General features: G+C 43.1%; 3 protein-coding genes across 7 annotated transcripts in view; 2 read left to right on the top strand and 1 right to left on the bottom strand.

Annotated features, from left to right (window-relative positions):
* LOC106576715 (ninein-like protein) overlaps positions 1-16,157 on the top strand; it is a 52,889-nt gene extending 36,732 nt beyond the window's left edge. Inside the window, exons 17-28 of one of the 2 annotated variants that reach the window (XM_014154048.3) lie at positions 2,038-2,405; positions 5,134-6,627; positions 7,191-7,295; positions 7,445-7,514; positions 7,708-7,959; positions 8,136-8,249; positions 8,361-8,507; positions 8,641-8,787; positions 12,392-12,496; positions 12,822-13,031; positions 14,841-14,954; positions 15,042-16,157. In XM_014154048.3, coding sequence (XP_014009523.3) covers positions 2,038-2,405; positions 5,134-6,627; positions 7,191-7,295; positions 7,445-7,514; positions 7,708-7,959; positions 8,136-8,249; positions 8,361-8,507; positions 8,641-8,787; positions 12,392-12,496; positions 12,822-13,031; positions 14,841-14,954; positions 15,042-15,233 — 3,318 coding nt within the window. In that variant the 3' untranslated portion in view covers positions 15,234-16,157. The remainder of the gene's footprint in view (positions 1-2,037; positions 2,406-5,133; positions 6,628-7,190; positions 7,296-7,444; positions 7,515-7,707; positions 7,960-8,135; positions 8,250-8,360; positions 8,508-8,640; positions 8,788-12,391; positions 12,497-12,821; positions 13,032-14,840; positions 14,955-15,041) is intronic. The other variant, XM_014154051.3, reaches the window with a different exon arrangement.
* On the bottom strand, positions 15,831-18,518 carry gins1 (GINS complex subunit 1 (Psf1 homolog)). The gene is given in 7 exon segments (NM_001146516.2): positions 15,831-16,358; positions 16,470-16,544; positions 16,793-16,909; positions 17,003-17,093; positions 17,222-17,320; positions 17,439-17,503; positions 18,287-18,518. Coding segments are annotated over 7 exon segments (591 nt in total). The 5' UTR covers positions 18,362-18,518; the 3' UTR covers positions 15,831-16,289.
* Positions 18,519-18,580: 62 nt separating this feature from the next.
* abhd12 (abhydrolase domain containing 12, lysophospholipase) overlaps positions 18,581-22,390 on the top strand; it is a 31,193-nt gene continuing 27,383 nt past the window's right edge. For 2 of the 4 annotated variants that reach the window (XM_014154055.3, XM_014154053.3), the window contains exons 1-2: positions 18,581-18,691; positions 19,346-19,520. In XM_014154055.3, coding sequence (XP_014009530.1) covers positions 19,348-19,520 — 173 coding nt within the window. In that variant the 5' untranslated portion in view covers positions 18,581-18,691; positions 19,346-19,347. Of the gene's footprint in view, positions 18,692-18,860; positions 19,521-22,390 lie in introns of those variants that run through there. The other 2 variants (XM_014154052.3, XM_014154054.3) reach the window with 2 other exon arrangements.

Below are 22,390 nucleotides of genomic sequence, written 5' to 3'. Positions count from 1 at the left end.
AAAACTTGCTTCTTCAATACGAGTTCATTAAAAGACATCCGGTTCTCACATAATTTGTCAACATGAAAAACAGACTTGGTTGAAACAGAGTAACTATAATTGTAGGAAGGACTAACTGTAATTGTAGCTGATTAATTCTCAAGTCCCAGCCAAACAAATGTAGAATAACATTCTACACACAAATTTAGGCTATAGGCTACGTAAAATAATGTGGTAGGCCTACCCTGCAGCTAACAAACAAACAAAATCATTTGCATAGGCTAGAGGCCGTACCTGTAACTATAATTTTCTCTGATGAAGTAGTCTCTCATAAAGCGCAGTGTATACATTCTTCCCAGATAGGCGTTTTTGATCTTCGCCACAAATTGGCCACAGACTGAGAAGGCTCTCTTGGTCTCCACGGAGGTGGCCTGGATCGTGGCGAGCGCCTCAAACAGGTATTTTGACCTGTCTGTTTCCTCCTTAGAGAGGCTTTTCAGTAGGTCGGTTTTGCATTCGGCCTCGTTGGCAATCATTTTTGTAAAACTTTGCCCCACAGACAAAAATAATAATGCAACAATTTCAAAGATTTTACTGAGTTACGGTTCATATAAGGAAATCAGTCAATCAATCAGTCAATTGAAATAAATAAATTAGGCCCTAATCTATGGATTTCATGACTGGGAATACAGATATGCATCTGATGGTCACAGATACTTACAACAAAAAAAGGTAGGGCGCGTGGATCAGAAAACAGTATCTGGTGTGACCACCATTTCCCTCATGCAGCGTGACACATCTCCTTCGCATAGAGTTGATCAGGCTGTTAATTGTGGCCTGTGGAATGTTGTCCCACTCCTCTTCAATGGCTGTGCGAAGTTGCTGGATATCGGTGGAAACTGAAACACACTGTCGTACACATCAATCCAGAGCATCCCAAACATGCTCAATGGGTGATGTGTCTGGTGAGTATGCAGGCCATGGAAGAACTGGGATGTTTTCAGCTTCCAGGAATTGTGTACAGATCCTTGCGGGACTGTGCATTATCATGCTGAAACATGAGGTCATGTGCAAACCCACAGTTTCATCAGCTGTCCGGGTGGCTGGTCTCAGACGATACCGCAGGTGAAGAAGCCGGATGTGGAGATCCTGAGCTGGCGTGGTTACACGTGTTCTGTGGTTGAGGCCGGTTGGACATACTGCCAAATTCTCTAAAACGATGTTAGAGGCGGCTTATGGTAGAGAAACATTCAATTCTCTGGAAACAGCTCTGGTGGACATTCCTGCAGTCAGCATGCTAATTGCATGCTCCCTCAAATCTTGAGACATCTGTGGCATTGTGTTGTGTGACTTCACATTTTGGTGGAATTTTTTTGGCCCCCAGCACAAGGTGCACCTGTGTAATGATCATGCTATTCAATCAGCTTCTTGATATGCCACACCTATCAGGTGGATGGATTAACTTGTCAAAGTAGAAATGCTCACTAACAGGGATGGAACAAAATTTGAGAGAAATAATATTTTTGTGCGTATGGAACATTTCTGGGATGTTTTATTTCAGCTCATGAACCATGGGACCAACCCTTTACATGTTGCGTTTATGTTTTTGCTCAGTGTAATAAAAGCAGTAGTGACTTTGTAAGTAAATACGGTAGGCTACAACAACACACCCTGAGCGTTGATTATTGGTCATGCAGATGGCAGAGCAGGCCGTATGATGACAGATTTAGACTTTGCATATAATTTCACATTTACATTTTATTTCACTCTGTTCATAGAAATAATTTGTTATTATTTAGTGGTTTCTCACTATCATTTATCCCGGGAAAAGATGGGTTTGGGCGGGAAATTCCAGTAAAGCTCTGTAACCCGGTTCCCGCCATTAAACCCTAGCTTTGATTACCGTCTCCTATTTTTGTATGTGAAATTGAAAGGTCCAAAATTGTTGGTAATTTGAATGACACTAGATGTAAAGACTGAACTAACTTCAGTACATGGGAGGCCCATTTTTCAAATTCTGGGATAGCCCTGAACCTCCTCATCATCCTCGCCTCACAGGTGAACTTCTACGAGCGCAGCCTGGAGCTGATGCGACGGAACATGGAGGTGGAGAGGAAGGACATCTCTTCGGGCTTCAAGGTGGAGATCAGTGAGCTGGAGGAGCAGAAGGCCCAGGCTGAGGAGCAGGTTAAGAGGCTAAGGGAGGCAGTGGAGAAGCTGCAGGCCGAGTTACAGAGCAGCTCCAGGAGCCTGAGAGGGCCAGGCTGGGGTGCAGACCAGGAGAGAAGGGCCCAGCGCGAACAGGCTGAGCTAGAGCAGAACTATGCCCGGGAGATCAGTAACCTGGTCCAGAGACTGACCTCTGAGAAAGACCAGCTAGAGGCTGAGCTGAAGCTCAAGATGGACCAAGATTTGCTGATCGTAAGGTGGGTGTGGCCAGACTATCCTCCTCCCCAGGGCTGTCTTCTGAAATTGAAACAAATTAATTTCAAGTTCACATTGTTGTGTAGGTTGACTCCTGGTTTCGCATTCAATTTAATTTGACATTTTTTGTGCCAACCGTAACTTTTGCATGAGTCCCTTTAATTCCAAAACATATACACTGGACTTACACAACAATGGTGTGTGAGCTGGGACTGGTGTACATCGTGTGTATGTATATACACATAATGTACAAAACATTATGAACATTTTCTATTTTTTACTTAGCCCTTTTTCTTTTCTTAACTTAAAGCATTGTTGGTTAAGGGCTTGTAGGTAAGCATTTCACTGTAAGGTCTACACCTGTTGTATTCGGCGCGTGACAAATTTGATTTGACATACTGTAGACTGACCAGGTGAATCCAGGTGAAAGGTATAATCCCCTATTGATGTCACTTGTTAAATCCACTTCAATCAGTGTAGATGAAGGGGAGGAGACAGGTTAAATTATTTTTAAGCCTTGAGACAATTGAGACATGGATTGTGTATGTTTGCCAGTCAGAGGATGATTGGGCAAGACAAAACAGAAATTACAATTGAACGGGGTATGGTTTTTGTGTCAAGAACAGCAACACTGCTGGGTTTTTCAAGCTCAACATTTTCTCGTGTGTATCAAGAATGGTCCACCACTCAAAGAACATTCAGCCAACTTGACACAACTGTGAGAAGCATTGGCGTCAACATGGGCCAGCATCCCTGTGGAATGGTTTTGACACCTTGTCGAGTCAATGCCCCAACAAATTGAAGCTGTTCTGAAGGCAAAAAGGGGGTGCAACTCAAGGTGTTCTTAATGTTTTGTCCACTCAGTGTAACATTTGGACACACCTACTCATTCAAGGGTTTTTCTTTATTGTTACTATTTTATACATTGTAGAATAATAATGAAGTAATAATACAATGAAATAATACATATGGAATCATGTTTTTAAAAGAAGTGATAAATAAATCAAAATATATTTTATATTTGAGATTCTTCAAAGTACCCACCCTTTGTCTTGATGAAAGCTGTGTAGAAAAATAAAGAAAATCCCTGGAATGAGTAGGCGTGTCCAAACTTTTGACTGGTATTGTATATGTTTGTGTATATACAGTACCAGTCAAAATTGTGGACACACCTACTCATTCCAGGTTTTTTATTTAGACTTTCTACATTGTAGAATAATAGTGAAGACATCAAAACTATGAAATAACACAAATGGAATCATGTAGTAACCAAAAAAAGTATAATTTTATAATTGAGATTCTTCAAAGTAGCCACCCTTTGCCTTGATGACAGCTTTGCACACTCTTGGCATTCTCTCAACCAGCTTCATGAGGTAGTCACCTGGAACGCATTGCAATTAACAGGTGTGCCTTCTTAAAAGTTAATTTGTGGAATTTCTTTCCTTCTTAATGCGTTTGAACCAATCAGTTGTGTTGTGACAAGGTAGGGGTGGTATACAGAAGATAGCCCTATTTGGTAAAAGACGAAGTCCATATTATGGCAAGAACAGTCCATCATTACTTTAAGACATAAAAGTCAGTCGATCCGGAACATTTTAAGAACTTTGAACGTTTCTTCAAGTGCAGTCGCAAAAACCATGAAGCGCTATGATGAAACTGGCTCTAATGAGGACTGACCCAGAGTTACCTCTGCTGCAGAGGATACATTCATTAGAGTTACCAGCCTCAGAAATTGCAGGCCAAATAAATGCTTCACAGAGTTCAAGTAACAGACACATCTCCATCTCAACATCAACTGTTCAGAGGAGACTGCGTGAATCAGGCCTTCATGGTCGAATTACTGCGAAGAAACAATTACTAAAGGACACCAATAATAAGAAGAGACTTATTGGGCCAAGAAACATGAGCAATGGACATTAAACCAGTGGAAATCTGTCCTTTTGGTCTGATGACTCCAAATTGGAGATTTTTGGTTGCAACCGCCGTGTCTTTGTGAGACGCAGAGTAGGTGAACGGATGATCTCCGCATGTGTGGTTCCCAACATGAAGCATGGAGGTGTGATGGTGTGGGGGTGCTTTGCTGGTGACACTCAGTGATTTATTTAGAATTCAAGGCCCACTTAACCAGCATGGCTACCACTACATTCTGCAGCGATACGCCATTCCATCTGGTTTGCACTTAGTGGGACTATCATTTGTTTTTCAATAGGACAATGACCCAACACACCTCCAGGCTGTGTAAGGGCTATTTGACCAAGAAGGAGAGTTGTTGGAGTGCTGCATCAGATGACCTGGCCTCCACAATCACCTGACCTCAACCCAATTGAGATGGTTTGGGATGAGTTGGACCGCAGAGTGAAGGAAAACCCGCCAACAACTGCTCAGCATATGTGGGAACTCCTTCAAGATTGTTGGAAAAGCATTCCAGGTGAAGCTGGTTGAGAGAATGCCAAGAGTGCAAAGCTGTCATCAAGGCAAAGGGTGGCTATTTGAAGAATCTCAAATGTAAAATATATTTTGATTTGTTTAACACTTTTTTTGGTTACTACATGATTCCATATGTTTTATTTCAGTTTTGATGTCTTCACTATTATTCTACAATGTAGAAAATAGTTTAAAAAAAATAAAAAAATTGAATGCGTAGGTGTCCAAACTTTTCACTGGTACTGTATATGTGTATGTATCTGTCTCTGTGTGCCTTGGTGAACAGTGTGTGTGCTATGTAATCAGGGAAGAGGCAGAGCAGCAGGTGTCTCAGATGAAGACTCAGCAAGGCGAGGCCCAGCGCAGCTTCATGCACCAGCTACGCTGTGAGCGCCTGCGGCTGGAACTGGAGCAGGAGAGGCACAGGGAGAGACTCCACAGTACAGAGAGGGCGGTTGAGGAGCAGGCCAGGATCTGCAGCCGGTCCGCTGTGGAGAGGAAGAGGCTGGAGGAAGGGCACCAGGAGGAAGTCCGGCAGCTGAAAGAGCACATAGCCAGTCTGCAGGAGCAGGCAGATCTGACCTCCGATAGGGAGAAGTCACTTATACAGCACTGTCAGTTAGAGGTGAAACTAGAGCACTATCAAACACAGTGCAGTCAGTTAGAGGCTGAACTGGAAGAGACTTGCGATCGGTGCAGTCATCTAGAGGCCAAACTGGAAGTGGTTTGTGCCCACCTGGAGGAACGCACTGCGTGTCTGGAGTCTGAGGCTTTGACCGAGCGTCTGACCTCTGAACAGCATGATGTAGAGGAGGAACTGGGGTTGGTGAGGGATAGAGAGCGAGAGATCCTTAGTGAGGTGGCTCAGCTAAGAGAGGAGCTGCATAGTCTACGGTCTGAATACATGACACTTCTTCAGGACAAGGAAATGATGGCGGAGAACTGTAGCAGTTTGTCCAGCGCCTTTGTACAACAGCAAGCTCAGCTGAGGGCCAAAGAGGAAGACACGGATACCCTGAGGGGGGAGTTGGAGAGGGCACGGGAGGCTCTGAGAAATGAAGTTGAACGATGCTCAAGGCAGACTGCTGAGCTGGACTCCCAGAAGACGGACAGAGCGAAGCTGATGGAGGAGCTGAGAAAACACAGAACAACTGTTGACTGTCTACAGTCAGATCTTGACTGTGTCACTGAGGAGTTAAACCAGCGGAAGAGGGCAGAGAAGAGTCTACAGGAAGCCTTGCGGCTGGAACAATCCCAGGTCATGGAGCTCCAATCCACCCTGGACCTGGAGAGGGAAGAGACGGGCTCTCTGAGCCAGGAGAACACCCACTACATCCGCCTGGCAGACCAATTCTCCAACCAGATCGTAGAAATGGAAACGGAATCATCCAAACTCCGAGACCACATCCACCAGCTGAAAGCCCAACTGGGCGAAATGTCCAACCTGGTTTCTGATCTCAGGACCCAGCTAGAGGCCAAATCCACAGAGGTAGACCACCTTGAATCAGATATAAAGCAGACTACAGGTCTGGTAGAGATGGCGGAAGCCCTGTCCAATAAGCACTATAGGGAAGAGGAGCTGCTGGAGACCAAGGAGAGAGAGCTGTGCTCCCTCAGAGGAAAGGTTGGCAGCAGCACCACCGTCCAGCTGCAGCAGGCCCTGCTGTCCTCTCAGGCAGAGGTCCACAGGTTGGAGGAGGCCTTTGAGTGGGAGAAGGGCAGGATGAAGGAGCAGCTGGTGGAGATGGAGAATCTGGTCATGGCTCTGGAGATGGTGATGGACCCTACCAGTCCACACAGGTTTGTGACGTGCAGGCCTGTTGCCGGAAATCAAACCAAACCAACCTTCAAATGACTAACCTCCACCTGCCTTGATTCCAATGTGTTTCTGCCGCAAACATGGTGGCTGAAATTTGAATGACTAATAACAACCGATCTGCTCTCATCTGAAAGAGATCCTCACCTTTTCTCCTCACAAACCTTCTCCAAGTCTTTAACCTTCTCTACACCTTAGCAGGCTGTGTGACAACATCAAACTTTTCACATTTGAATTGTCTGGAATGCATTAACAATTTTCTCTCTCTAATGGCATGATTTTCACCTAGGTGCATGATATTAGATTTAATTTGTCTGAATAACAGTATTTATATAATTGAATGTTTGTTTGTCTAAACCAGTGTCCATTTTACTTTCGCCACATAAGTGCATTGATTTCACCCAGAGTTTAATCTGGAACTAAAATGTTTGCTTCAAATTATAAATGCCTCCATAAAATCAATCATCAGATAAATATTATGTTGAAATATCTTCCAGATTAAAATGCCTTTGAGGAAAAAGTCCTATGTAAACTATTTCAACTCTAGTTCTCAGTTAGATGAGGTCAACTGTGAGAACAGTGCTCTGAAGGACAGACTGGCCATGTTACAGCAGGATGTCCAGAGAATGGAGGAAGAGATCATCAAGAAGAAGTAAGCTGATCCGTCAGTAATGTGTTGCTGTGAGATAATGCTAAATTCAGATATGGTTTACAAATGTCTGTTAGAGAAGGGGTTGTTATTTAAGCTGTATTCTGTCTTCACAGCTATTAATCATTCCTTTCCGTCTTTGATTTCACCAGAAAGAAACTGGACGAAGTGGAGCAGGAACATGAGAAGAACAGGGAGAAGCAGGAGAGACTTCACAAAGAGGTTTGTTTTCAATCGTTTTCCATTTCACTATAATCACCCTGCATAGTTCAGCTGACCCTTTTAGCCTGATAGATTTTAATAGCCTACATTTGGTCATTGGACACATGATCATTCTCTCAATCACCCGAGGCCACTGCATAGTGATGAGCAATCCCAGTCTGATAAACCTTTCATCCATCCCCTTACCTCTCAGAACGCCAAGTACCAGGAAGAGGTGCTGGACCTGAGAGCCCGCAACCTGCAGCTGAGTGGCGAGAACGCTGAGCTTAGCTCCCGTCTCCGTGCCGACCAGGGGGCGGTCCAGATGCTGACAGAGAGACTGGCGCAGGTGTCCCGGGAGCAGGAGGAGGGGGTGGCCACAGCCAGGCAGCTCCAGGAGACCTCCACCCAGCAGGAGAGGGAGAGACTCCACCTGGAGAAAGAACTCCACACCGTCAAGGAAAAGGTGTGTGTGTATATATAGGGGACTTTTGGGACATTTGTGGTAGAGTTCTCCATTGTCTAGATACTATGTTTTGGTCTATGGGAAATTGAAGTGTGTGAGAATTTTCTTAGTCAGTATTTTTTATGAATGGGCCTCATTTATGTATCTTAATTCTTAAATGTCTTGTTTGCTCTTAGCTCCAGTGTTTGTCAGAGGTGGAATCCTCACTGACCAGCCTGACACTGAAGCACCAATGGCTGGAGCAGGATAAGGAGAGGCTGCTGAGGGAGGTGGAGGAGAGGACCCAGAAGGTGAGAGAAGGATGTACTTGGCTATTGCAACTCTGTTGGGGGGAATTGACATCTTCCAAGTCTTTCCTCTGACTGAATATGTATGAATTATGATGATGTTATTGTTTTCAGGTTGAGAAGCTCCAAGAGTCTCTTCTCTCTGTGGGCTCCCAGATGGAGCTGCTTCGCTCCCAGCTCCAGGCAGTGGATCAGGAGAAGACTGGCCAGACCCAGGAAGTAGCCAACCAGCAGAGGATGATACAGGATGCCCAGGACAAGGTAGGTGACATACTAACGACGAAAACAATATAAATGTCTGCTCACTGCTTGCTGGTCCTGAATGTGATCTTTAATGAAGTGTTGTGATACATTAGCACTTTGACAGACTTCATTGTTGTCTGCTGATCATCAGGTAAAGGAGCTGGAGGCCAGCATGGGCAGGCTAAGCAGGGAGAAGGAGCAGCTGCGTCTGGCCCAGAAACAACATGAGGACAACACTATGGCCCTACAAAAGGAGTGCCAGAGCCTGCGCCTCCAAAACCAGGAGCTGCTCCACAGGGTAGAGCTACGTTACTTTCTCTTAAAGCCATAGCCACGGGATGTAGGGGTGCTGGAGGTGCTGCAGCACCCCCTTGTAAATTGGAATACATTTTGCCAAAATTGCACTGAACAAAAATATAAACGCAACATGCAAAAATGTCTCAGATTTTTACTGAGTTACAGTTCATATAAGGAAATCAGTAAATTGAAATGAATGAATTAGGCCCAAATCTATGGATTTCACATGACTGGGAATAGAGAGGCCATGCTAACTACTGTAGCTAACTAGCCAGCTAATCTCTGTAGCTAGCCAGCAAGCAACGCTGAAGGGATGGCAAATGGGAAAGCATAAAAATAGTTTTTTCTAAATATTAGCTTGCTGGCTAGCATTTATGAAGCCTGGAAACACGTTCCTCACACACTAGGAACGTATTTCCTCCAATTGTATAAAGAGAAGGTGCCTCAGTCCCAAAAAATAAGTTTTCTGGAGACTTGTGGGAGGAGTGCTGATAAACGTCGCCCACTGTATGGCTTTCGGTAGCCTGATCTCATCCAGACTGAATAGAAATCTGCACACAATGCATCCCTGACCACCACCTGAAGTGGTCAGCCAGATCTGAACCCAATTAGACCACAAAGCGACTAGACCCGTCTTTTCAATGCTATCTTATTCTGATAGCAGAAGTCTCATTTAAGTGTCAAATGTAGACATGAACAGATATGCATCTGTTGGTCACAGATGCCTTAAAAAAATATATGGGGCATGAATCAGAAAACCAATGACTGTGTGAAATTGCTAGATATTGGCGGAAACTGGAACACGCTACTGTACACATCGATCCAGAGCATCCCAAACAGCTCAATGGGTGACATGTCTGGCGAGTATGCAGGCCATGGAAGAATTGGGACATTTTGAGCTTCTAGGAATTGTGTATAGATCCTTGCGACATGGTGCCGTGTATTATCATGCAAAAACATGTGGTGATGGCGGTGGATGAATGGTACGACAATAGACCTCAGGATCTCATCACGGTATCTCTGTGCATTCAAACAGCCATCGATAAAATGCAATTCTGTTCACCACATTGACATCAGGAAACCGCTCACCCACACGACGCTATACACGCTTTCTGCCATATGCCCAGTACAGTTGAAACCGGATTCATCCGTGAAGAGCACACTTCTCCAGCTTGCCAGTGGCCATCGAAGTTGAGCATTTGCCCACTGAAGTCGGTTACGACGCCGAACTGCTGTCAGGTCAAGACCCTGGTGAGGACAACGAGCACGTGGATGAGCTTCCCTGAGACGGTGTCAGACAGTTTGTGCAGCAATTCTTCAGTTGTGCAAACCCAGTTTCATCAGCTGTTCGGGTAGCTGGTCTCAGACAATCCCACAGGTGAAGAAGCTGGATGTGGAGGTCCTGGGCTGGCATGGTTCTACGTGGTCTGCGGTTGTGAGGCCGGTTGGACGTACTGTCAAATTCTCTAAAACAATGTTGGAGGCAGCTTATGGTAAAGAAATGAACATTCTCTGGCAACAGCTCTGGTGGACATTCCTGCAGTCAGCATTCCAATTGCACACTCCCTCAAAACTTGAGACATCTGTGGCATTGTGTTGTGTGACAAAACTGCATATTTTAGGAGTGGCCTTTTATTGTCCCCAGTACAAGTGTGTAATGATCATGCTGTTTTTTATTTTTTATATATTTTATTTTAGCATTTTCCAATTTAAGAACATTCAAAACAAAAGTGAAAAGATATTAGACAGCAATAGGACAAAGTGACAGTAACAGACGAGTGTAAAAAAAAAGGGAAAAAAATAATAATAATAATTGAATATACAATAAATAAGTCATAATGTAAAATAAAAAATAATAATAATGAGACATTGGATCATATGGTCACCTGCAGTAGGCTACATATTATATATTACGTGTGAAACATTATATAAGGGTTATATAGAAATTCAATCAATGTGATGTGAGGGGAGATTCTCCATATAGTCAATAAAAGGTTGCCAAATTCTGTAAAATGTCTCTAACTTATTCCTCAAGCAGTAAGTGATTTTCTCCAGTGGGATACAACTATTAACTTCCGATAGCCACATTGGAACTGGCAGGGGGGAATCCGATTTCCATTTCAAGGCAATACATTTCTTGGCAATCGCTAGCAATATTTCTGTTAGCTTTATAGTATGGCTTTGCCTAAGATTGGAGTTAGTAAAGTTACCCAGTAGACAGACCTCCGGGTCTAAAGGGAATGCAACCCCGTGAATTGAGGATATGGTATCGCATACCCCCTGCCAGAAACCGTGTAGTTTTGAACACTGCCAAGTGGAATGGAGGAATGTTCCTTCATCTGAGCCACATCTAAAACATAGGGAGGAGATATCAGGGTTGAACTTGTGCAGTCTAGATGGGGTGATATAGAGCTGATGGAGGAAATTAAGCTGGATCAGTCTGTATCTGGAGTTCAATGTGGATGTAACACCATCCCTGCATAGGTCACTCCATAGACCCTCATCAAGATCAATACCCAGATCTTTTTCCCATCTAAGTCGGGGTTTATCTAGCTCAGGCAGTGTTAGTCCTGACATAAGAGCATCGCAAACACGGGAAATGGTCTTGAACAGTGGTTGGTCTGCGTGGCGGAGTTGTTCAATAGGTGACATATGATCATGCAGTTTAATCAACTTCTTGATATGCCACAACTGTCAGGTGGATGGACTATCTTGGCAAAGGAGAAATGTTCACGAATAGGGATGTAAACCAATTTGTGGACAAAATTAGATTTTTTTTTTGTGCATATGGAACATTTCTGGGATCTTTTATTTCAGCTCATCAAACATGAAAACAACATGTTGCATTTTATATTTTTGTTCAGTAGTATTTCTTGTTTGTACATAAATAAATCAAATTCTAAATACTACACCAGATACTATAATTTAGCCATAGAGGATCAATAGCTAGCTTCTTTAAAAAAATTGCTGTGGTGGATTGTTTTTAAGCATAAATGCAGTGCATAGCCTAGGCAACTATAGCCTGCAACTTGGGCAGTGCGTGGCAAATTTTCTTTACTTTTATTTAACCTGGCAAGTCGGTTATGAACAAATTCTTATTTACAATGACGGCCAAACCCGGACGACGCTGGCCCAATTGTGCGCCGCCCTATGGGACTCCAAATCATGGCCGGTTGTGATACAGCATGGATGCGAACCAGGGTGTGTCGGTAGTGACGCCTCTAGCACTGAGATGTAGTGCCTTAGACCGCTGCGCCACTCGGGAGCCCAATATCAGCGGATTGTTGAGTTGTGGCTATCAGTGAACAGCAGATAAAATTGGCCTTCTATTTCAAAATACAATCACCGGAAATCAAATATCTACTGCTAAAAAGAGAAGACTAATCTGCCAAATGATGTAGAATTCCATGAAAATAGGCCCACATTTTTTCAGACCTCTTCAAATAATTAACCCCTTGGGCTGATCCTTGAATGTGCGCTATGTTGAGTTAAATCTTACTGTTAGTCTGCAAATGTGGTCATTGATGCTCGCATGCAATGCTTTATTATAAAGGTGAATTATTTTTGAAGTGGTTGTTGTGCTTTGTTTCCTTCGGGTGTATCAGCTGCAGGGCCAGGATGTGGAGGTACAGAGGCTGACCGAGGAGTGCCTGACTCTAAAGAACAAACAGACACAGCTGGATACTGCCAGGGCAGAGGCACAGGATCAGGTGACTAACTCAAACATTTTGGTCAAATAATTGATAAATGTAATTTTGCTGAGGCAGCACATCTCTAAACTGAAAGCAGGCTTGCCAATTGAAACTCAAATTGAGCAACTAACACCATGGTCCAAATTTGCACTAATCCAGGCTTGCAGAAGTTCATTTCATGAACATTTCCAAACTCTATTCCTATGCCCTATTGAGTCTATCATCGTGTTTGAGGGGATCAGTTTGAGCAAGAATAGTTTGGGGTGCTAGGCTATTGGTGGATCACTGTACAGTCTGACTAGAATGTAGTTGATCCTCAAACACACACTGTTTTATGGTGCAGGCACTGATGGTGGACACAGCCTTGACACTGGCCCAGGCCCAGCATGTCCGGGAGCTGCAGCAGTTGAGGGAGCAGGCAGGACTGGAGTCCAGGGAGCAGCTGGCACACTTTCAAGCCCAGCTGGCAGATGAGAAGTGCAGGGGGCAGAAGCTGCAGCAGACCCTCCGCACACAGGCCCAGCAAGCCAGCACCCAGATAGGCCTGCAGCAGGTAGTGTACTGCGCTACAGGATGCACCCAATCCAGCCACTGGTTACAGTTCAATAGGCATGATTTGCACCCTTTAACACTTCTCAGAGGAATCAACCGAGTTTAACACAGAACTAAAAGTGATCAATAAATGTACAGTTGAAGTCGGAAGTTTACATACACTTAGGTTGGAATCATTAAAACTCGTTTTTCAACCACTCCACACACTCCACTTAACAAACTATAGTTTTGGCAAGTTGGTTAGGACATCTACTTGGTGCATGACACAAGTAATTTTTCCAACAATTGTTTACAGACAGATTATTTCACTTATATCTCACTGTATCACAATTCCAGTGGGTCAGAAGTTTACATACACTAAGTTGACTGTTGCTTTAAAAAGCTTGGAAAATTCCAGAAAATTATGTCATGGCTTTAGAAGCTTCTGATAGGCTAATTGACATAATTTGAGTCAATTGGAGGTGTACCTGTGGATGTATTTCAAGGCCTACCTTCAAACTCAGTGCCTCTTTGCTTGACATCATGGGAAGATCAAAAGAAACCAGCCAAGACCTCAGGAAAACAATTGTGGACCTCCACAAGTCTGGTTCATCCTTGGGAGCAATTTCCAAACGCCTGAAGGTACCAGGTTAATCTGTACAAACAATAGTACGCAAGTATAAACACCATGGGACCACGCAGCCGTCATAACGCTCAGAAAGGAGACGCGTTCTGTCTCCTAGAGATGAATGTACTTTGGTGCGAAAAGTGCAAATCAATCCCAGAACAACAGCAAAGGACCTTGTGAAGATGCTGGAGGGAACAGGTACAAAAGTATCTATATCCACAGTAAAATGAGTCCTATATCGACATAACCTGAAAGGCTGCTCAGCAAGGAAGAAGCCACTGCTCCAAAACCGCCATAAAAAAGCCAGACTACGGTTTGCAACTGCACATGGGGACAAAGATCGTACTTTTTGGAGAAATGTACTCTGGTCTGATTAAATAAAAATAGAACTGTTTGGCCATAATGACCATTATTATGTTTGGAGGAAAAAGAGGGAGGCTTGCAAGCCGAAGAACACCATCCCAACCGTGAAGCACGGGGGTGGCAGCATTATGTTGTGGGGGTGCTTTGCTGCAGGAGGGACTGATGCACTTCACAATATAGATGGCATCATGAGGAAAGAAAATGATGTGGATATATTGAAGCAACATCTCAAGACATCAGTCAGGAAGTTAAAGCTTGGTCGCAAATGGGTCTTCCAAATGGACAATGACCCCAAGCATACTTCCAAAGTTGTGGCTAAATGGCTTAAGGACAACAAAGTCAAGGTATTGGAGTGGCCATCACAAAGCCCTGACCTCAATCCTATAGAAAATTTGTGGGCAGTACTGTAAGTGTGTGCGAGCAAGGAGGTCTACAAACCTGACTCAGTTACACACGCTCTGTCAGGAGGAATGAGCCAAAATTCACCGAACTTGTTGTGGGAAGCTTGTGGAAGGCTACCCAAAAACGTTTGACCCAAGTTAAACAATTTAAAGGCAATGCTACCAAATACTAATTGAGTGTATGTAAACTTCTGACCCACTGGGAATGTGATGAAAGAAAGAAATAATTCTCTCTCTTATTATTCTCACATTTCACATTCTTAAAATAAGGTGGTGATCCTAACTGACCTAAGACAGGGAATTTTTCCTAGGATTAAATGTCAGGAATTGTGAAAAAACTGAGTTTAAATGTTTTTGGCTAAGGCGTTTTGTAAACTTCCGACTTCAACTGTATATGATGTTGACGTGCTGTAAATGCTGGCTCTCTGTTGGTGCTCAGGAGCAATATGAGAAGGTGATAGGGAACATGCAGGAGAGGATGGAGGGGGTGGAGACCAAGCTGAGGAGTGTGCGCAAGATGCTGCAGGAGAAGGTCAACCAGCTGAAGGAGCAGGTCAGTTTACCATTCATACGAGACAAACGGCAGAGAAACATGCCCTGAAAATCTGACTGTATTTCATTGTCCCTGTCCCACCCACAGCTGGCGAAGAATGCCAAGTCGGACATCATGCTGAAGGACCTGTATGTGGAGAACTCCCAGCTGATGAAGGCACTGCAGGTCACTGAGCAGCGACAGAAGAGTGCTGAGAAAAATAACTTTGTCTTAGAGGAGAAGATTACAGCCCTCAACAAGCTCCTTCGTAAGATCGCCCCTGCCTCCCTCTCTGCGTAGCAGTTCCCAGCTACTCAGAACAACGCTACTCTCCAAAAGACATTGACAACTGTGAAAGACCTCTTAAGTTTCCTTCCCTTAACCTTAGTATTGGATGACCATCCCAATGAAACATTGATGCTTAATGTGGCAGGTGGTCCACAATGATTCTGTAAGATCCATAACAAAATGACTGTGTAACAACTCCCTCTTGGGATGGTGGGTTTGATTGCACACAATTAGCACAAGTTATTTGGGTAAGTGGAACAGCACAAGTCTTAAGTGTTTTCAGCCACCAGGGTATTATGCATATATATTTTTGAGGTTAACGCAAGACTCGTTTTTTGTGAAGGTCAATCAAAGTTCACATGAAGTATTTTATTCTGTCTCTGCAGAGGCAGGCAGTCCGTTAGGTTACAGACTATCCTCCAGCATCATGCTGTGTTGGTAGGTCTGAGAGTCGATTAGATGTATAATGGGACCAATGGTATAACATTCCAGTTTGATCAAACACACTCAAGGTACTGAACTTAAAGTTAAGTCTGTCAGACTGTATGAGATGAATGGTACTGTATGCGAAAGGCTGAATCCTAATTTAATCACAAAATGAATCAAAGAAAGGGTTTAGCAACTTTTAATGAAGTGTTCTTTGTGGTATTTTAAATTACCAACCAAAAGCAAAGTATTTACAAATGTAAAGTTTTGATACACATCTGCACAATTTTCAATCCTGATGCACTGCTGTACAGTCAAACCTTTTAATTCCTAAACTATTTTGAGTACTAAAAAAGATTGTTGCAACAATGTATTGTCAATCGAACAATGTATGTAGGTAATTATTGTAAAAACACTAACATGCAGGCTGTGGATTTGTTATGCACTACACAATCACTCCACAATTAAAGTAAAACAAAACTGACCAAGTAATAAATCACCTACAGCTAAGTATATTTGGAATTAATTATTGTTTTAAAGAACTTTTTCAAAATAGCATCACCTTATGTATTGTCTCACTTAAAAGGATAATCCTCTGCTGAAAAAAAAACAAAAAAGGGTAATATAGTTCTGGCATTTGATTCAAGACATGATGTGCTCCAAGACCCCCTGGCGAATCAACTGCTCACACTTCCACCGTGGCAGGAAGTGCTGCGGAGACAGAAGAGTGGAGTTTGAAAGTGACTCATGTTCAATTCTTTACACAATGTGCATGTATAGTGATGGTTTTCACATATAGTACTTTTTTTTATTTTTTTATACCTGACTGTTTTTCTTCAGAAGAATGATGGTCCCGTCGTCTATTTCAAACTCGCCATGATCTTTTAAACAGCGCACCTATGGAGAGAAATACATTGTGAGAAACAAACTAAATGGCAAGAGGGTAAAATCAATAGAACATGACCAATATGTAAAAATATCTAAATGAAGACCAAAGGAAGGAGCACCTAATAATCAAGGGTCTATGTGCTACAGTTTGAATTAATTGATACAGTTGATGACTAACAGCACAAGTGGCCCCTACCAACATTCACTTAGTCTCTGGTCAGGTCCTTGCGGGCGTGCAGTTCCCTTGTGTATCTTACCTCAATGTACAAACTCTTTGGAGGCTTCATGTCCTGTGTTATGTCAAGTCCTTCCTCTCCTCCAAGTGACCTCATGAAGGTAGCCAATGACTTCTTGTACTGGTTAAACCATTCCAGCTATTCAAAATGAAACATTACATTTTTAGAGTCAGATGCCATCACCCTGCCATCTTCTGTCCAATTTGTTTCTTGCCTTTGAAAGAAACATACCTCTTCTGCACACATGTGGAAGCGGATGTTTGTGGGCAACACACTTCCGTACTCCCACCTCAAAGTCCGAATGCGGAGGAGCCTGTCATAGCTGAGGAGAAGAAATTAGCAATGATGTTGTCCTATCCTAATAAACTATGATATGGTCAGTGTAACTGTCAACAAAAACATTAGTAGTGATGATGAGCTCAAAATCAACTCATCACATCAGGCACTCACAGATAGGCAGCGATGCAACGTTGGTTTCTCAGCAGACAGCAGTGACGGAACTTGATGGTTGGAATCAGCTCACTTTTTCCCTCAGACTTGGCTTCATTGCTTTGAAGTGTGTGAAATAAAACGTATTTGTTAAAACCCATAAGGTAATTATTTCAGAAATCAATGGGAAAGAGACGCATTCAAATATAAGAGAATGTCAATGTTTGTCTTAACTCACACATCACTTTGATTCTGCTCATATAATGCTTTCATCTCCTCCAGCACCTGACGAATACCATCTTCCTGCAAAGTGCAGAGAGCATATATGCAAAGAAGGTGTCAGTTAGTGAGCAGTAATAGAAGTCAAATGACTATGTAGTCAGTGGCATTATAACCAAGTTGCTAACTATCAAACTGATCTAAACGTCTTCACTTTGTATTCATAATCTGGCTAGGTTGATGTTAGCTATTACTGAGTGAAACGCATTCTAGTGATGGCTGGCTTGGTTGATATTAGCTCTCAAGAACCCCAAGTCAGAAGAGCAGGGCAAGGAGTTGGGCTGCACCATATGGGCAAATCATTTAATTGCGATTTGTTTGTTTTAACCAAATATTGCGATTGAGATTTTACTTGCGATTTAGATCAAAACACTGTACTGTTGGAATCATATAAATGAAAGTAGTATTCAAATGATATGGTTGGTGTTGTTTGGCATGACAACTAATGAAAAAGCCAGGTACAGTAGACGTTGTTTTGACAGAATAGGAACGAAGTGTTGGTCAGAGTTTACCAGGGGAGCCTTATTACATTAGAATTTTACATTCATGGCGTAAAAAAAAATATGCAGCTTATTGCACATGTCTATATAGCAATTTCGATGAATTGTGCAGCCCAAAGAAGGAGGTTGATATAGCTAAGCCATTAATAGTATGTGTGCAGTTGGGTGTACTAGGTACCACGTGTCTAGACAGTGTTGACTCCTGCATCGCTAGAGTAAACTAACAATCTAACTAGTTAGCTATTCCATCTGCACTAATGGCTACAAATCCAGTATATCTTTATAACCTTCTGAATGTGCCACTTACATTGAATGCAGGCAGTTGACCATCGCCCATCCGGTGAAGTTCTCTGATTATTTCGATTGCCTTTTCACAAAACATCTCTCTTGGTAAATGTTGTTAGAAATTAAGAGGATACCGTATATCAAGCTAGACTGAACAGTAGACTAAACCTTACACTTGCATCAAATGAGTGATTATCCTTTAATTATTTCACCGTATCTAGAATGATGTGAATAGTTGCTGACGGACAGCATCTGAGTTTTCGCGGCAAATTGCTTTGTTATGATCGCATAAGCGGAAACTATGGGTACCGATGAAAGACAAACCATACCAACCCACCACACCTGCTGCTGTCACCGCTGGCGGACAGCAAATTACCGGTGTCCTCGCTTGTCATGTTGTCAGTTTAATAAAACAATAATAATAAAGGTATTGTATTTTTGTAATTTTCATTTTATTAAAACCATAAATAGTATTTGCATTCGAATATAACAACAAACGTCACGTTGTGTTGCTTAGCTAGTTAGTGTCGTTAACTGTAGCTAGCTAGTGTTTCACGCGAAACCACTTGCTGTCAATTTAGGTTAGCTGGTGGAGATAGTTTAGATGTCACAGTTAGTATGTTAGCTAGTTCAATGTTGGAATATATGGGGGTTTATTCTACAATACTATGTAGTTATTTACTAGCTAGATAACTGAGGTGGTGTGTTTTGAAAAGTTGCTAGCTAGCTCTAAATGGCGAGTTAGCTATGTAGCTACATTTCCTTTAAAAAGATGGCGTACTGGTCTGCTCTGATTGGCTTAAATGGGAACCTAGGGGAAAGGTTGATTTGATCAGCTGGTCTCTGCAGATATCGGACTTCTACAAACAATGTAGCTAGCAAAAGTGCTGATTGTCAGCGGTGCTGGGGGAGAAAACAACGGCACCCTGACCTCATCTTTACCCGGCTTCTTACCGAGAATTCGTTGCCAAACTACATCACCGGCTCTGTCTAGTATTGCTGTCAAATCAAATGCAATAGTGATAGACGGTGTTTCACCTCCTTTGTCGCTTTTCTTTCACATTGTGCTTTTACATTTCAGTGATGCGAAAGCGAAATAACTCGCTCACCGTGGACCATGACAGCTCTTCCACCAACACATTGCTGGACAGCAGTCCGGATTTAAACTACTGTCACAAGAGAGGGGAAGGGGTTCCTGAGCCTTGTTTACCATCTAGCTCGGAATCGGACAAAACAATGGGCAGACCATTTAGAAGGTAAGGCATGTTTGCACCATGGAAGTCTAATAGGCAACCTACACTTATCCAGCCAGTACACTAATCTCATTACTGTGTTGTGGAAGATTGGGGGTTCAAGAATACGAATGTGTATTTAACAAACATACTTTAATTCAAACTTCCACCCCAGGCTGTCTGACATGAGGACATATTCATATTTTAAGATAGTAATCACATTACACCCACAACTTTGGTTAGGTTATAGGAGGGCCATTTCACCGTGAATACATTTTAAGTTGTATGAAACAGTTATTCCTCTGCCTCCGGTCACACAGGTTTTACTGGATAACTTTAGTTCTCTTTTGTTAGGAGTGGAACTGCTTGGGGTGGGTGTGGAACGATGTACATATCGTAGGCACAGAGCTGTTGATATGCTGTTATCTGAGGATGGTGCTTTGAGTTACATCTTAAGACCTATAGGTATGCCCACATTACTTATGGGATTACTGTGTCTATGTTAATACTTTATAATACCCTTATTATACACTACATGACCCAAAGGTTTGTGGACACCTGCTCGTCGAACATATCATTGTAAAATCATGGGCATTAATGTGGAGTTGGTCCCCCCCTTTGCTGCTGGAACAGCTTCTACTCTTCTGGGAAGGCTTTCCACTAGATGTTGGAACATTGCTGCAGGGACTTACTTCCATTCAGCCATGAGCATTAGTGAGCACAGGCGATTAGTCCTGGCTCACAGTCGGTGTTTCAATTCATCCCAAAGGTATTCGATGGGGTTGAGGTCAGGTCTCTGTGCAGGCCAGTCAAGTTCTTCCACCGATCTCATACCATTTCTGTATGGACCTCGCTTTGTGCACAGGGGCATTGTCATGCTGAAATAGGAAAGGTGCTTCCCCAAACTGTTGCCACAAAGTCGGAAACAAAGAATTGTCTAGAATGTCTTTCTATGCTGTAGCATTAGGATTTCCTTTCACTTGAACTAAGGGGCCTGAACCATGAAAAACAGGCCCAGACCATTATTCCTCCTCCATACTTTACAGTTGGCACTATGCATTGGAGCACACAGTTGGCGTTCTCCTGGCATCCGTCAAACCCAGATTCGTCCATCGGACTTCCAGATGGTGAAGCGTGATTCATCACTCCAGAGAACACGTTTCCACTGCTCCAGAGTCCAATGGCAGAGAGCTTTACACCACTCCAGCCAATGCTTGGCATTGTGCATGGTGATCTTAGCCTTCTGTGTGGCTGCTCGGCCATGGAAACCATTTCATGAAGCTCCCGACGAACAGTTCTTATGCTGACGTTGCTTCCAGAGGCGGTTTGGAACTCGGTAGTGAGTGTTGCAACCGAGGACATACTGTTTTTACGCGCTTCAGCACTCGGCGGTCCCGTTCTGCGAGCTTGTGTGACCTACCACTTCGCGGCAGAGCCGTTGTTGCTCCTAGACGTTTCCACCTCACAATAACAGCACTTAGAGTTGACCGGGGCAGCTTTAGCAGCGCAGAACTTTGACGAACTGACTTGTTGAAAAGGTGACATCTGATGACGGTGCCATGTTGTGTCCACATACTTTTGTATATGTAGTGTATAAGGGCTCTTCATGTAAGTGGACTAACAGAATGTCAACCCTATACTTTGAGCCTAGTTATCCAAATGACAGCTCAGTTGGACTATATCTAGCCTACTGTATCTAATTATTTATCAGAAACGCACAGCAAGATGTGCTTTTACTTAATCAAACTAAAAACAATAAGTAGCCTACACTAACTTCCCACACAAATGGCTATAAGTCCCTCCGAGATTTATTCTTGTAAAACAATAATCGCTACCTGTTTTATGCATTGTTATTGTGACCTGTTCCTGAAAGAAGTACCACATTTCAGACTATGATGGAATTCAAACTTGTAATTGTACTGTATTCATGAAACCCATGTTGATGCATCAGCGATCATCAAGCAAATGTGATTGCTTTTGCTGCCCTCTTCACATTCCAAGACTAATTTTGGGAAGTGTGATAAGTCATTCTAGCCTAGTTTTTGGTTGTTTTTAGCCCGGCGCTCTTATCTTGAAAGACCAGTCTTCAGTTCACTCGAGGGTAGGGGCTGGCTTGAGGTGACTAGAATGCTCTGATTAAATATTCAATAGCCTCGGTCTCCTTTCAGAACCTTTGCCTGTCACCAAGGTTAGGTAGAGTGAGGGAGATGAGCTTTGAGGCTTGTTTAGAGCCCTGTCTACTGAGTCTGAATACAGCTCTGTCTCGACAATAAATAAGCTGTGGCTTGACATTGGTTCTAGTTAAGAAGGCATTGCATTCCATTCCATTTGTCTGAGCTAGTCATTGTGGTTTGGTGACTGATTATTAGAGACCTCATGAAGAGGTATTTTTAGTGCCAAGGTTCTCAGTCCTTGAAGCTCATGTAACCACTTGGACTTATGCCAGTTCACATCAGGACAGTGGTCAGGTCCTTTAGTCACTATCCTGTTCAGAGAACTGGAATTCAGGCCGGAACTCAACACTGCCATGTTGGAGTGATTCACATTTGAGTTGGCTGGCTATGATAATGTTAAAGAACAACAAGCTTGCTGGTTAGAAAACATCCTTCAAGGGCACCTCTTGTGGTCACTGAACTCCACTAACTGGGTGGGAGAACAGAGGACCATATGATTGTGTTCTGGTCATTGGGGCAGCTGTGACGTGAAGTCCTATATTTTAATGATGGTGATAAATATTCTTCTGCATGTGACAGCTCCATTGCTATTCTGCCCCTTTTTTGGAGAAGAAATTCTATTCACTGATTTTGTTACCTCGAGCAGGGCAGGGGTATTGGCCAGTTAAGCTTAAGAATGCTATTAAACTGTAAGCTCCAAGGTATCAAAACTAGGCTAGA

This window comes from Salmo salar, chromosome 18, assembly GCF_965601325.2.
Source record: "Salmo salar chromosome 18, fSalSal1, whole genome shotgun sequence".
Taxonomy (NCBI): Eukaryota; Metazoa; Chordata; class Actinopteri; order Salmoniformes; family Salmonidae; genus Salmo; species Salmo salar.
The sequence above is the reverse complement of the archived record's forward strand: the minus strand, read 5'-3'. Positions and strand labels throughout refer to the sequence as shown.